At 43.9% G+C, this 15,162-nt stretch overlaps 1 protein-coding gene across 1 annotated transcript in view; it reads right to left on the bottom strand.

The window, feature by feature from the left end:
- Positions 1 to 15,162, bottom strand: part of NUDT13 (nudix hydrolase 13) — an 81,695-nt gene that overhangs the window by 53,139 nt on the left and 13,394 nt on the right. The window contains exon 2 of the mRNA XM_073685663.1: positions 5,574 to 5,680. Within this exon, the coding sequence (XP_073541764.1) occupies positions 5,574 to 5,653 (80 nt within the window). The 5' untranslated portion in view covers positions 5,654 to 5,680. The remainder of the gene's footprint in view (positions 1 to 5,573; positions 5,681 to 15,162) is intronic.

Here is a 15,162-nt window from a genome sequence, read left to right as displayed (position 1 = left end):
GGGACTTGTTCTGGGATCCCTCTAAATTTAAGATTGCATCTCCTATTTCTATCCTCTTGCTCAATTATTTGGGCTTTAAGTATTTTAATTTCAGAGCTTAGGGCCGAACTTCTAACATGTCTTGTCTAGATGAGATATTATCAACTCTTTTTTCTGTATTTTCAGCTTTTTGTTTTATTTCTTTTATTGAATTTTGGAGTGTATCAAATCTTTTATTAAGATTTTCATACATCAAAGATATTGTAGTTTTAAAATAATTGCACATGTTAATTTGAGATGGGGAAAGGTTGATGTGTGGGTCCTCTGGATGTGAGGATTGTACCTCCATAAAACCCTGATCTACACGGTCAGTGGATAAAGAACCCAGTGTATGAACGTCTATTCTCGGCTTTTGTTTGAACGGCGTTGGGTTTGGGGAAGAGTCGACTGACTCATCATCGTTATCAGAAATGGACAGAGAAGAATATTTATTATTTTTATTGCTATCTGTCCAATCTTTTCTTTTGTATCCAGAACTTTTTTCTTCAATAAAGAAGGACTTATTCAGGTCTTTAGCAATAGATTTTTCCCCTGAGATATCTTTGATAATATCCTCATTTAAGAGACCTTTATCGATTGTCGACCCTTTTTGGGTTTGTTGTCTTAAAGTAGGAAGGGTATCTTTTGTGATTGCAGAGTTTCCTTGTGAACTATTGGGATCTTTCCCTTTGTTTTGTTTCCCCTTTTGTAGAGTGACCATTTGTTTGGGGGATATAAAGTCCTTACAGTGTGGAGTATTAATGTTCACTGTGGGTATATGAGATTGCGGATGGTCGGCAGTAGGCTTAGCAGAGGCAGAATAGTTCTGGGCTTCTAATACTCCCTCTGCTTTATACTTGAGTTTAGTGCGGGTAATAGGGGTGTCGTATATCCCCTGGCGATTGTCCCCCTGAATCTCCACATTCTGAGGAGATTTGGGGGTGGCACACGTTGGTTGAAGTCGGCGGGAGTGAGGGATCGCGCGCTGCATTTGAGGCAACATACTCACTACCGGAGCCGCGGTCCCAGTAAATGAAGCCCCAGCTCCGGTCATCTAGCGCTGAACCCTGTTCTTGATAGACTTCTCCGGTCCACCAGGACCAGTGTCTGGAGGTGACAGAAGGCTTGTGCTGAGGAACATGGATGCCGTGGCCTTGGTATTTGAAGTCTCAGCTCTGGTTCCCAGCTGCAGGTCTGTCTTTCCGATAAGCTGTCCCGGTCCATTTGATTGAAGAGGGGTCTTTTCTTTAGGGTCCTGGAAGGCTGAGGATGACATTGCTGGATCCATGGAAGGTGAGTGGCTTGCGCTCGAGTCTTGGCACAGTGGCGGATGTATTAGCTGCTGGTTTTCTTTCATCTTTTTGACAGCTGAAGAGGAGTTGCTTGAAAGTGGGAAAAGGTCATCCTCTAGGTCCCAGGGGTCAGGTGGTGTTGAAGATTTTTTCACTGGAGCTTGAATGGTTTTCCCAGGGTCTGGAGGGGAGGTTGCCATGGCGCTGTGTCTCCACAGGTTGTGACAGTTTAGGTCGCAACCGTCGTGTCTGTGAGTCAGCAGTTTCTTTTTGCCTTCCAGGATCAGCCAATTTAAGCCAGGGATCCTCCAAAATGTCCCAAAAAAGTCCTGAGTATATCAGAAAATTCTCCAAATGCTTTTTAAGCAGTGAAAATCCGTTGAGTAGGCATAAAATGAGGATACCAGGTCTCTGGTATGCAGAGCTAAGAGAAGCACGTCTTACTCGGTGCTCATCTCAGCCACCCCCCCCCCCCCATTTCTGCATTTTTGACCCACTCCGGGTTTTGGCTTACAAATACTGATGTAAAATACTGACCGAATACTGATAGTGTTACTGTAGCCTAAGGCTATGTTCACACATTGCGTTTTTTCAGCATTTTTATATTTTCTTTGCAGCAAAACCTGATCTCTTGGCAGGAGAGAAGCTGCATCAAAAACGCAGATTTTGGTGCGTTTTTTGGTGCGTTGTTCAGGATCCCAAAGTTGAGCTTTGCTTCCACCATAGAAGCATGAACACAGATTCCCAATGCAAGACATATGTGAATCCATATTAACCAGAATTTCAAATGTAACAGTGGGGGAGGTGAATTGTTCAGTAATAGTTTACCTAAGACACTGGCAGTGCATTGAGTTTGTAGGACACTATTTACTTTCACATTATGGTCTGCCATTCAGTTGCTTAGAGATTGTTCTATCTAACACCTCCCTGGGCCACAGGTATTGTTCAATCTCACACCTAGCTCAGCCAATATTTACACTGTACACATCACTAATTTAATTAAACTCTCCTAATACAAACTGCCATCTCAGGTCACCAAGACAAGATGGTAAAATCACAAAAATAAATGTGTTTCACATACTGTTGTACTCGCTTGTTTTCACTAAAAACGCAGCAAAACCTGATAGCTATGTTCACACTAGGCATTTTTTCAGCGTTGTTTCACTACTTTTACTTCCAATGGGTGAAAAAAGCTGAAAAAACGCTGAAAGAAGTGACATGCTCTATTTTACAAAAAAACATGCAAAGCACAAAATCCTGATAAAAAAAACCAAGATGTGTGCATGAGATTTCTGGAATCTCTTAGACTTTGCTGGTACTGTAAAACGCAGCTGCAAATTTACATGAAAAAAACGCATCAAAAAACGCTGAAAAAAACAAGATATTTGAACACAGCCTAAATATGTATTTAGCAGAGCTGTAAATGTGCATGTGACAGAGCTAAGTGTGCATGTATGGTTTATCCAGCAGTGGTGTGAAAAACTGTTTGCATGTTTGTCACACTTAAATGTTTCAAATCACAAAACAAATTTAAATATTAGACAGAGATAACACAAGTAAACACAAAATACAGTTTTTAAGTGAAGGCCTTTATTATTAAGGGAAAAAGAAATTCATACCTACAGGGCCCTGTGTGAAAAAGTGATTGCCCCCTAAACATAATAACTGGTTGGGCCTCCCTTAGTAGCAACAGCTGCAATCAAGCATTTGCGATAGCTGGCAATAGGTCTTTTACAACGCTCTGGAGGAATTTTGGCGCACTCATCTTTGCAAAATTGTTGTAATTCAGCCACATTGGAAGGTTTCTGAGCATGAACCGCCTTTTTAAGGTCATACCACAGCAAGTCAATCGGATTAAGTTCATTTGACTGGGTCACTCCAAAGTCTTAATTTTGTTTTTATTAAGCCATTCAGAGGTGGACTTGCTGGTGTGTTTTTGGATCTTTGTCCTGCTGCATAACCCAAGTGCACTTCAGCTTGAGGTCACAAACAGATGGCCGGACATTCTCCTTCAGGATTTTTTAGTAGACAGCAGAATTCATGGTTCCATTTACCTCATCAGGTCTTCCAGATCCTGAAGCAGCAAAACAGCCCCAGACCATCACACCACCACAATATTTTACTGTTGGCATGATGTTTCATTTCTGAAATGCTGTGTTATTTCTACGCCAGATGTAATGGGACATACACCTTCCAAAAAGTTCCAGTTTGTCTCGTCAATGCACAGAGTATTTCCCCAAAAGTCTTGGTGATCGTCAAGATGTTTTATGGCAAACCTGAGACGAGGCTTTATGTTCTTTTTGCTCAGCAGTGTTTTTCATCTTGGAACGCTCCCATACATGCCATTTTTACCCAGTCTCTTTCTTATGGTGGAGTCATGAACACTGACCTTAACTGAAGCAAGTGAGGCCTGCAGTTCTTTGAATGTTGTTGTGGGGTCTTTTGTGACCTGTTGGATGAGTCGTAGTTGCGCTCTTGGGGTATTTTCGATCAAGCAGTCACTCCTGGTATAAGGTTCATTACTGTTCCATCTTTTCGCCACTTGTGGATAATGGCTCTTACTGTGGTTCGCTGGAGTCCCAAAGCTTTAGAAATGGCTTTAAAACCTTTTCCAGACTGATAGATCTCAATTATTTTGTTTCTCATTTGTTCCTGAATTCCTATGGATTGCAGCATGATGTCTAGCTTTTCAGGATCATATGGTCAACTTCACTTTGTCAGGCAAGTCCTATTTAAGCGATTTCTTGATTGAGAACAGGTGTGGCAGTAATTAGGCCTGTGTGTGGCTAGGGAAATTGAATTCAGCTTCCCAAAGATGTGATAAATCACAGGTAATTTATGTTTTAATGGGGGGGCAATCACTTTTTCACCCAGTAGGTTTGGATTTCTTTTTCCCTTAATAATAAAGACCTTCATTTAAAAACTGCATTTTGTGTTTACTTATGTTATCTTTGTCTAATATTTAAACTTGTTTTGTGATCTGAAAGATTTAAGTGTGACAAACATGCAAAAGAATAAGAAATCAGGAAGGGGGCAAACACTTTTTCACACCACTGTATATGGGTATGCTGTACATAATGTGCGTGCTATAAAGCTACAGTATATGTGTATCATACATATGCTGCAGATAGACAACAATAGATATATTACCTCCCTATTCTACCCTAGAGCATTAAAATAAATCATAAAGACTTAACTTTTCGCCACCAGGGAAGTTTTAATCGATTGGAAAAAATGTTTTTTCTACTTTCTACTGTGGAAACCTGGGGTGCGACTTATGGTAAGATGAGTCTTATAGTCCAAAAAAATACAGTAATTGTTTTATGTTTTACTGTTTCTATCCTTTATTTAATACATAGGAAGAGAGGGGTGACAATCTATATAAATATATCTGCTTCCAAAAAACGTATGCTATTTTTAATTTTCTTTATTCCTCCTAGGGTAGAACCAATTGGCACCTCATAATTATGTCATAGGTGGGCAATAGGGGCGACAGTTTCTAACCCCTATGATAAATTGCAGAATCCAAGGAGTTAAACTGCCATGATCAGATATTGAACACCATCATGCCTGATATTTCTTTCAGCAGACATCTCCCGCTGGATGGAAATTGCAGTGGAGGCTCCTAATGGAAAATGTCAACCTGATGGGTTGATCAAACTCCCAATTGAGCTACATATAAGGCTATGTTCACTCTTCCGTTTGCACAATCTGTCTGTTCTGTTTACAGGAACAGACAAACGGAATTCAGGTGCGAAATAGATCCGTTGCTTAAATGATGCAAATGGAAGCAGGGGGCTCCTATTGATTATCATGGGGTCTGTCTGGGCTCCGTTATGTGTCAGTTTTTAGAACAAAAGAAAAACTTTTTCTACTGTTCTGAAACACTGAGACATAACAATAACGGTGCCCATACTGGCTCCACAATAGTCTCTGGGGCCCCTCTGCTCCCTTTTGCATCTGTTATGCTACATTTCCATTTTTGCGAATGTATTCCGTTAGCTTCTCTGGTTAGAAAAGGCAAAAAGAAATGTGAAATTAGCCTTAGCTATATATGTTTTCATCCTCTGGATGTATAGAAAAATGATCCAATTTACAAATAGAAAATTACACATTGACAATATTAGCTGCAAAACTATTTGATTATAATTCCGGTATTAATGTGGTCACAAGAAAAGAAGAAATCCAGGGAACATAAAATGTCCTAAAGAAGATATCATAATAAAAACTCATTGAGGGTTAGCACCATGTAAGATGACTTACCGTGTCTGTTTAACATAGGAGGAGCAAAGTCTGACAGAACGGGCTGTATGTCTAACAGCAGCACTAAGCATCTTCTGCATCTATTTATTACTACCGCAGGAAAGTACCTAAAAGCAACAAATTGAGATTATAAAATTTGAATATTTTTTAGCAGATCTATTACTAGTATTTTTCATCCGGCCTTCCGGAACCTCACGGCTGATATATGCTGCCTGATCCATGACTGTATGATCTCAGCCAGGTATGTGTGAATTGATGCATCGTTCCAAAGAAAACATACCGCACATTAAAAGTCGATGGGGAGCAAGCTGTACGGGAGACCAGTCAGACAGGTGGGTACCAGGCTGTTTCTACCTGCCCACGGCCCTGGATTGTCAGGTTTCTTCCTGTGCGTGTATAGGGGGGAGACCTGTCAGTCATTGACAGCAGGTGGGGAGAAGCTGCCCGGGGACCCACCTCTCCGACTAGCCACAGCATTTCAGAGTCATACATACCTGGCTGAAAACACACAGTCAGTGCCTGATACATGCTGCCTATAGATGGGGCTGAATGTGTCAGCTGTCAGGTTCTCTTTAACAACGATAAAAATTGCATCAAAAGCTAGGATAACGAATGTACTTTGAGGCGGTGTTCCCATGATGAATTTTCGTTACGTTTTTGACAGTGTATTTTTGCATCATCATAAACGTTGCATCTTACAGTTCCAGCAAAGTGGATGGGATTTATCAAAACCTCTCGCACACTCAGCGTACACTGACCCACGGTGCGTGTTTCAAATCCGCAAAGTGTCAGTTTCTCTTGCTATTACGCTGAGTATCATGTGCAGATTTTTCCAATAAACTTGCATTAGATGCAGTAAATTTGCAGGTAAAAAAACCCACATGCGTTTTTAGTGAGTTTCCGAGGCAGAAACACACAAAAAACGCATGTAATCCGCACATGACTGTATCAGTAAAGTTTTCTCAAAGCCAAATACCAGGAAGTATCAAAAACAAAGCAAATTTGTTTAAAACATGACATCCCAAAAAGAGGCGAAAAACATATGTAAAAAATGCACTAAAAAAACGCAAGTAATCTAATCTACCTAATAGGTGCCAAAATGGTGCAGAAAATCTGCAACATCAACAGCTCACCAAATACTCATCATGGGAACATAGCCTAAAAGCAGAGGAGCAAGCCACATGGAAGACTAGTGGGAAAGGCGGATCTCCTGTGGCTTCTCTCCTCCCGCTGCCAAAAACTGACAGGTCTCTCCCTCTCACTCCAGGGCAGGGGGCGGGGAGGAGCCGCCTGGGACCCACCTGTCTGACTAGTCTCCCGTGCGGCTCCTTCACCGGCTTTTAAAGCATGTCCTTTTTGTTATATATACGTTTTTCAAATGTTTAATTTTTTGATACTTTTTTCATGCAGCCTTTTGACTTCAGGTTCACTTTCGGCAAGGAATCCACATCAAAGAAATGACGCCATTCCCCCCCCCCCCCCACAGCGTTCTTTTAAAACCTTCTCAGAAAAAAACTTGATGTATGAAGAGCAATGTAGGTTTCTCATTGAAATTGGTAGGAAGCTTATTCAACATTATTAGAAGTGTTTTTCATGCAGATTCTGGAGCTGAATCCGCCTCAATATGAACATAAAAAAAATAAAAAATTAGGACGTGTGAACAAACCTTAAGATGACAGCAATATTATACAGTTGTATTTATATGATAATACAGACTGTTTTTGCTGAAATTTTCTGAACGTCATTGCAAAAAATTAGATCTGACCACACGGCGTGAATGTACTGTAAATATGCAGATCAGAAGTGTGATCTCTTTTCAAAATATTGAAAACATAATGAATAAGATTCAATTTTGACTCCAGAATTTGAAGCACAACCAAATATGACAGTCATTGCATATCTAATTAATTAGTGATGAGGGTTTTTTGGGACTGTAGAAAATTTGCCCAAGAGTTCAGAATGTTAAAAAGTAAAGAAAAAAACATTATTTACAGGTGGAATCTTCCACTGGTCCAGCAAGAACACTCTATGGTTGCCGTCGGTCTTGCAGTTATTATGCCCCATCCAACTTTCACGTGCAGCGAATCACAAGCCTCAACAGTGACATCTGTATGTATGGAGCGTGACTACTGAGACCAGTGATCGGCTGCAGCTCTCAAATGATTGCAAGAAGAAACATTATCACTACAGGAGCGGAAGGGAGCACTGGAGTGAGGCGGTGCTGGAGTGGTGGAGTATTCAACTGGTAAATAATTATTTCTTACTTGACTTTCTCTGGCAGTCTCATTTAGAATGAATGGAGGAGATGAGTGCATGCTCAATCTTGGCTCCAGTCAGACAAGGCTGTGCAGAGACTCGTTCTCGGGATCGATGGGGGTCCAAGTGGTCTGATCCTCAATGATCAGGAAGTTGGATAAGGGGCTACTTCCATGCTTGGTACAAAATCTTTAACTACCAAAACTTTACTATAACTGAACATTAAAGTGAATCTGTCACAGAGTTTTTTCTACCACATCTGAGAACAGCATGATATAGTGACAGAGACTCTGATTCTAGCAATGTATCACTTACTGGGATACTTGCTGCAGTTTTGATAAAATCACCTTTTTCTCTGCTGCAGATTTAGCAGTGCTCTGAATGCGGAGCTGTGTATAACCCCGCCCACATCTCTGAGGCAGCTTTCTGTGTACACTGTGCATAGGCAAAAAGATGCCAATCAGTGGTGGGGCGGGTTAAACAGCGCTCATGGATAGAGAGGACTACATGGCAGCAGGTTTACTAGTCCTCTAGTGATAAACTTCTGCTGATAAAACAGTGATTTTATCAAAACCACAGCAAGCAGCCCAGTAAGTGACACTTCGCTCAGGGTCTCTGTCTCTACATTATGCTGCTCTTAGATTAAATGGCAAAAACCTGGTGATAGATTTCCTTTAGAAATTACTAATTGTTACTTGTTTTTATGACAGGCAGGAATTTGCACAAGGTTATATATCTTAAAGGGAATCTGTCACCATGAAAATGCAGTCCATTCTGCAGGCACCATGTTATAGAGCAGGGGGAGCGGAGTACACTGATATATAGTTTTGTGAGAAAACATTCAGTATATCCTTAGTTTTCATCATTTAATCCTCATTTCTTCCTGAGGCTTTCGGTCCAGTGAGCGGTCCTATTAGTAACTGACAGCTTTCCTTGCATAAGTGTACAGCGAGAACTGTCAATCACTGATAGGACTGCCCACTGGACCAAAAATCCCAGAAAGAGCAGAATATTAAATGATTAAAACATGGGTTGCACTGAATCTTTTTTCAAAAAAACTATCTATTAATCTACTCCGGTCCCCCTGATCTATAACAGGATGCCGCAGATTGGACTGCATTGACAGGATCCAATTAAATGTTTATCTGCCCTCAACCCTTTTTTATAGCTGCTTGACAACTTACTGCAATGCAAGGGTGAAATCCATGGGGAAAGAAAGCCTTACCACTATCTTCATCCCAACCCTAACCCACCTCTTCAACCTGTCACTAACAACTGGTGTCTTCCCCTCATGCTTCTAACATGCCTCGATCACACCCATCCTCAAAAAGCCCTCCCTTGACCCATCCTCTCTGACAAGCAACCGCCCCATATCACTTCTCCCTTATGCTTCAAAACTACTGGAACAACATGTCCACTCTGAACTGTCCTCCCACCTCTCCTCCTGCTCTCTCTTTGACCGCCTACAATCTGGCTTCCGGCTGCACCATTCTACTGAAACTGGCCTGGCTAAAGTCACCAACGAGTTACTAACCGCCAAATCCAAGCGACACTACTCTGTCCTTCTCTTCCTAGACCTGTCATCTGCCTTTGACACAGTGGACCATTCCCTCTTACTACAGACTCTCTCATCTCTCGGCATCACAGACTTGGCCCTATCTTGGATCTCTTCATACCTAACAGACAGGACATTCAAGGTCTCCCAATCACACACCACCTCCTCATCTCGCCCTCTTTCTGTCTGTGTCCCCCAAGGTTCACTTATAGGACCCCTGCTCTTCTCCATCTACACCTTTGGCCTGGGACAGCTCATAGAGTCTCACAGCTTTCAGTATCACCTCTATGCTGATGACACACAGATCTACCTCTCTGGACCCGGATATCTCCTCCCTACTAACCAAAATCCCAAATTGTCTGTCAGCTATTTCATCCTTCTCTGCCAGATTTCTAAAGCTTAACATGGATAAAACAGAATTCATCTTTTCACCTTCCCATTCATCCCCCCAATCTGACCTATCTATCAACGTCAATGGCTGTTCACACTACCCAGTCCCGCAAACTCGCTGCCTTGGGGTAACCCTGGACCCTGATCTCTCCTTCAAACCACATATCCAAGCCCTTTCCACTTCCTGCCGACTCCAACTCAAAAATATCTCCCGGATCTGCACATTCCTCAACCACGAATCTGCAAATCACTAGTGCATGCCCTCATCATCTCCCGCCTCGACTACGGCAACCTCCTCCTCTGTGGCCTCCCTTCCAACACTCTTGCACCCCTCCAATCTATCCTAAACTCAGATGCCCGACTAATTCACCTGCCCCCCGCTATTCCCCGGCCTCTCCGCTCTGTCAATCCCTTCACTGGCTCCCCATTGCCCAGAGACTCCATTTCAAAATCCTAACCACGGCATACAAAGCCATCCACAATCTGTCTCCTTCATACATCTGTGACCTAGTCTCCCGATACATACCTGCACGCAACCTCCGATCCTCACAAGATCTCCTTCTCTACTCCCCTCTTATCTCCACTTCCCACAATCGCATACAAGATTTCTCCCTTGCATGCCCATTCTCTGGAACTCTCTACCCCAACACATCAGACTCTCACCTACCGTGGAAATCTTCAAAAAGAACCTGAAGACCCACCTCTTCCAACAAGCCTACAACCTGCAGTAACCACCGCTCCACCATACCACTGCACGACTAGCTCTATCCTTACCCATCCCTTGTGGACTGTGAGCCCTTGCGGGCAGGGTCCTCGCTCCTCCTGTACCAGTCGCTGTCACGTTTTGTTAAAGATCATTTTAATTGTTTTTGTATGTATAACCTTTTTCACATGTAAAGCGCCATGGAATAAATGGCGCTATAATAATAAATAATAATAATACATTTAAGAAAAAAAAAAAACAAATACAAAAAGTGTATCAATAGGTATCAACAGAAGAGCAGTTTTTTGTTTTCTGTTCCTATGACAGATTTGTGATTTATAAATTGTAAATGTGAAAAGACCCTAAGTCAGACCTTGGCAGATTTTAGTGCTGACCTTGCATGTAAACTACAAGAGAAGCCGCCACAGAATAATTAGGAAATGCACATCTTCCTCCAGTCACTCTATCAATTGTGATTCCACTTATCTTTATCCACATTTAAACCTCACTAATATGAACTATTCACTTGTAATTTCCAATGCTCTGCTCGCCAAGCCATGCAGTAATGGTCTACTCTAGATTGTTCAACGCTCAAATGGAAAGCAGATGTTCCCATCTGGAGATGCCTAATACCAGGCCAGCCCATGACTAACACACTCACACCAGAAGAATCCTTTTTGCCAATCTTGGCATTACTTCAGATTTTTCCACGAGGAAGAAAATGAAATCCGGATCTCACAATAAGGCTATGTGCCCACGTTGCGGAAAGGAAGCAGAAAATTTCTGCTTCATTTCTGCATGTCCTCTCCCGGAAAAACGCATGCGGAATTCCGCACTCGTTTATCGCGCGATTTCCACATGCGGAATTGCCTTGCGTTTTTTATTGTATTGCAAAGGCAATTCCGCTTGCGGAAACGCAAAATTAATGGACATGCTGCGGATTTTTCCGCGCATCAAAAACGCTGCGGAAAAATCCGCAGCATGGGCATTGAACTTGCAGAATCCCCTTGGGGACCATGGGCGGCGGATTACCTAGCGTTTCACAATTGTTTACGCTGCGGAAATTCCGCAGCATATACGCTTGAAAAATACTACGTGGGCACATACCCTAAAACATACAATCCATTCAGCACTTTGATTCCAAGCAGATTAAAGCACCACAGGAAAAGCTACCACATCTTCGCCAATATGGTCCCCACCGAATACTTTCCACATAGGAAAGATCCAGCTGCAATCAGAACAATTCATTTATGGAGTCATCAAAATACTCAATAATCAAGACACGATCAGTAATGACCCGTACATATTGTCTTGACTCTAGTGTTTTATCATAAGTGCTGCCGGTAAAAAGCGGACATGTGCACTACAGCATAGGTTACAATGGGTACGTGTGGTATTGTCACGCTGTCTCTGTATACTGGAGGTAGGGGGCCTAAGCTGACCCTAAGCTGGGGCCCTGACTAATCCCTCAACCTGGAGGTACTGTTAAAGGTACAGAGGTCCAGGCCGCCAGCGTAACCCCTACCTCCTGAAGATCCCTGCACCTCAGTAATCTAGTCCTGAGAAGGACCCCGATCACAACCAAAGGGAACAAGAAATAATATGCCCAAACACAGTATTTAGACGAACGAGACAGTACAAGGGAAAAACCAAAACCACCTTGCATACAAAAACTACACAACTACAACAGAGGGAACACCAACGGGAAAGGAGATAAATGATAAAGCGAGGAAGGGAAAAAACTCTCCGAATACACTTATCTCAGCAACTCCAAACACCACGATCCGCTCTGTCAGTCTGAATGAAATGCTTTCACCGACACCTCCCAAACAGACCAGCAGGTATATGAAGGAGTCTCACTACAGAAGTATTGATTGCAGCTGGGCGAGGCTGGACCTCATCTAGCCCAGAGAGAGAGAGAGAATTAACTCCCTCACTGCCGAGAAACACAAAGCACCAACAAGTCAGCTGCGAGAAGTCAGGCTGTGTACTCGTGACGATCTTCGTGGCAACACACCCGTGACAGTACCCCCCCTTCTACGAGGGGCCTCCGGACCCTCAGGGCCAGGTTTATCCGGGTGAGTCGTGTGGAAGGCCCGAACTAATCGGTCTGCGTTAATATCCGACGCAGGAACCCACATCCTCTCCTCAGGACCATACCCCTTCCAATGAACCAGGTACTGAAGGGACCGGCGATTAAAGCGTGAATCAATGACCCTCGATACCTGGAACTCCAAGTTACCATTGACAACCACTGGAGGGGGAGGTAAAAGTGACGGTACCACCGGCGCCACATACCTCTTAAGCAATGATCTGTGAAACACGTTGTGAATTTTAAACGTAGGGGGGAGGTCAAGACGGAATGCCACCGGATTAATAATAGAACTGATTCTGAACGGCCCGATGAACCTGGGACCCAGTTTCCAGGAGGGAACCTTAAGTTTTATATTCCTGGTAGACAACCATACCCGATCGTTCACACTTAGGTCCGGACCAGACACTCTCCTCCTATCAGCCATACGTTTGTATCGGTTCCCCATAGTATTCAGATTCTTCAGCACCCCTCTCCATACTGAAGCGAGTGATGAGGAAAATCGTTCCTCCTCAGGAACCCCCGAAGAGCCCCCCCCACTGAAAGTACAAAACTGGGGGTGAAAACCATATGCCCCAAAAAACGGGGACTTACCAGTGGACTCGCTCCGCCTATTATTAAGAGCAAACTCTGCCAGAGGTAAGAAAGAAGCCCAGTCCTCCTGGTTCTCTGACACAAAACACCGGAGATATGTCTCCAAGCTCTGGTTCATACGTTCCGTCTGACCATTGGTCTGAGGATGAAAAGCCGATGAGAATGACAACTGCATCCCCCGCCGTGCACAAAACGCCTTCCAGAACTTAGACACAAATTGAGACCCCCGATCAGACACCACCTCGGAGGGTACCCCGTGAAGCCTCACAATCTCCCCAATGAACACCTGCGCAAGAGTTTTAGCATTAGGGAGAGCCGGAAGAGCAATAAAATGTGCCATCTTGCTGAACCTGTCCACTACGAGTATGACCGTTTTACCCGAAGACGGAGGGAGGTCCGTAATAAAGTCCATAGACAGATGAGTCCAAGGACGCTCCGGGATCTTCAAAGGTAAGAGGGCCCCAGACGGACGGGTATGTGAGGTCTTAGAGCGCGCACAAACCCCACAGGACGCGACAAAAGTTACCACCTCCTTATGTAAATTAGGCCACCAAAACCGACGCGAGAGGAGATCCACAGTTGCTTTACTCCCCGGGTGTCCTGCAAAAACTGAGTTATGGTGTGCCTCGATCACCTTTTGTCGCAACTGATCTGGAACAAACAGTCTCCCTGGAGGTCCAACAGGGGCGTCCCCCTGAGCCTCCAATACCTCCTCCTCCAGCTCAGAGCATACTGCCGAAACCACCACCCCCTCCTGAAGGATAGGAATCGGGTCGTCCGTATTCCCGGCCCCCGGGAAACTACGAGATAAGGCATCCGCCTTTACATTTTTTGACCCAGGACGATATGTAACGACAAAATTAAACCTGGTAAAAAACAATGACCACCTAGCTTGTCTGGGATTCAGACGTTTCGCGGACTCCAGATATAGCAGGTTCTTGTGATCGGTGATGACGGTGACCGGATGAACTGCCCCCTCCAGAAAATGGCGCCACTCCTCAAAAGCTAACTTAATGGCCAAGAGTTCCCTATTGCCGACATCGTAATTCCTCTCAGCGGACGACAATTTTTTAGAGAAAAAGGCGCACGGATGCCACTTACCAGGGGACGAACCCTGTGACAATACTGCTCCCACCCCTACCTCGGAAGCGTCTACCTCTACAATGAATGGCTGAGACGCATCAGGTTGAATGAGTATGGGCGCCGAGGCAAAACATTTTTTCAAAGAGGAGAATGCTTGACAAGCCTTGTCAGACCACCTAGAAAAATCCGTCCCCTTTTTAGTCATGTCAGTGAGAGGCTTAACCATGGACGAGAAATTACGAATGAACTTTCGGTAATAATTAGCAAACCCCAGGAAACGTTGTAGTGCCTTAAGATTCTCTGGCCGATCCCACTCAAGAACTGCCCGCACTTTCCCAGGGTCCATACGAAAACCGGACGCTGAAACCAGGAAGCCTAAAAACTGGAGTTCCTGTACGGCGAACACACACTTTTCCCACTTGGCATACAGTTTATTATCCCGCAAGATCTGTAACACCTGCCTAACGTGCTCCTGATGAGACACCAGATCCGGCGAGTAAATTAGGATATCATCCAGATATATGACAACAAACTGTCCCACCAAGCGGCGAAAAATGTCATTAACAAAGTGTTGGAACACCGCCGGGGCATTAGTCAGACCGAATGGCATGACAAGGTTCTCATAATGCCCCTCCGGAGTGTTAAACGCCGTCTTCCACTCATCCCCCTCCTTCATCCTAATCAGATTGTACGCCCCCCTGAGATCCAACTTAGAAAACCATTTGGCGCCCACGATCTGATTAAAGAGATCGGGAATCAGTGGGAGCGGATACGGATCTCGGACCGTAATCTGATTAAGTTCACGGAAATCCAGGCAAGGGCGTAGGCCTCCATCTTTCTTCTTAACAAAGAAGAACCCCGCAGCCACCGGTGAAGATGAAGGTCTAATATGCCCCTTAGCCAGACTTTCTGAGAT

This window comes from Phyllobates terribilis, unplaced genomic scaffold, assembly GCF_046119375.1.
Source record: "Phyllobates terribilis strain yellow unplaced genomic scaffold, ASM4611937v1 Scaffold_5__5_contigs__length_657084704, whole genome shotgun sequence".
In the NCBI taxonomy this organism is placed as follows: Eukaryota; Metazoa; Chordata; class Amphibia; order Anura; family Dendrobatidae; genus Phyllobates; species Phyllobates terribilis.
This window is presented reverse-complemented; position numbering and strand designations above follow the sequence as displayed.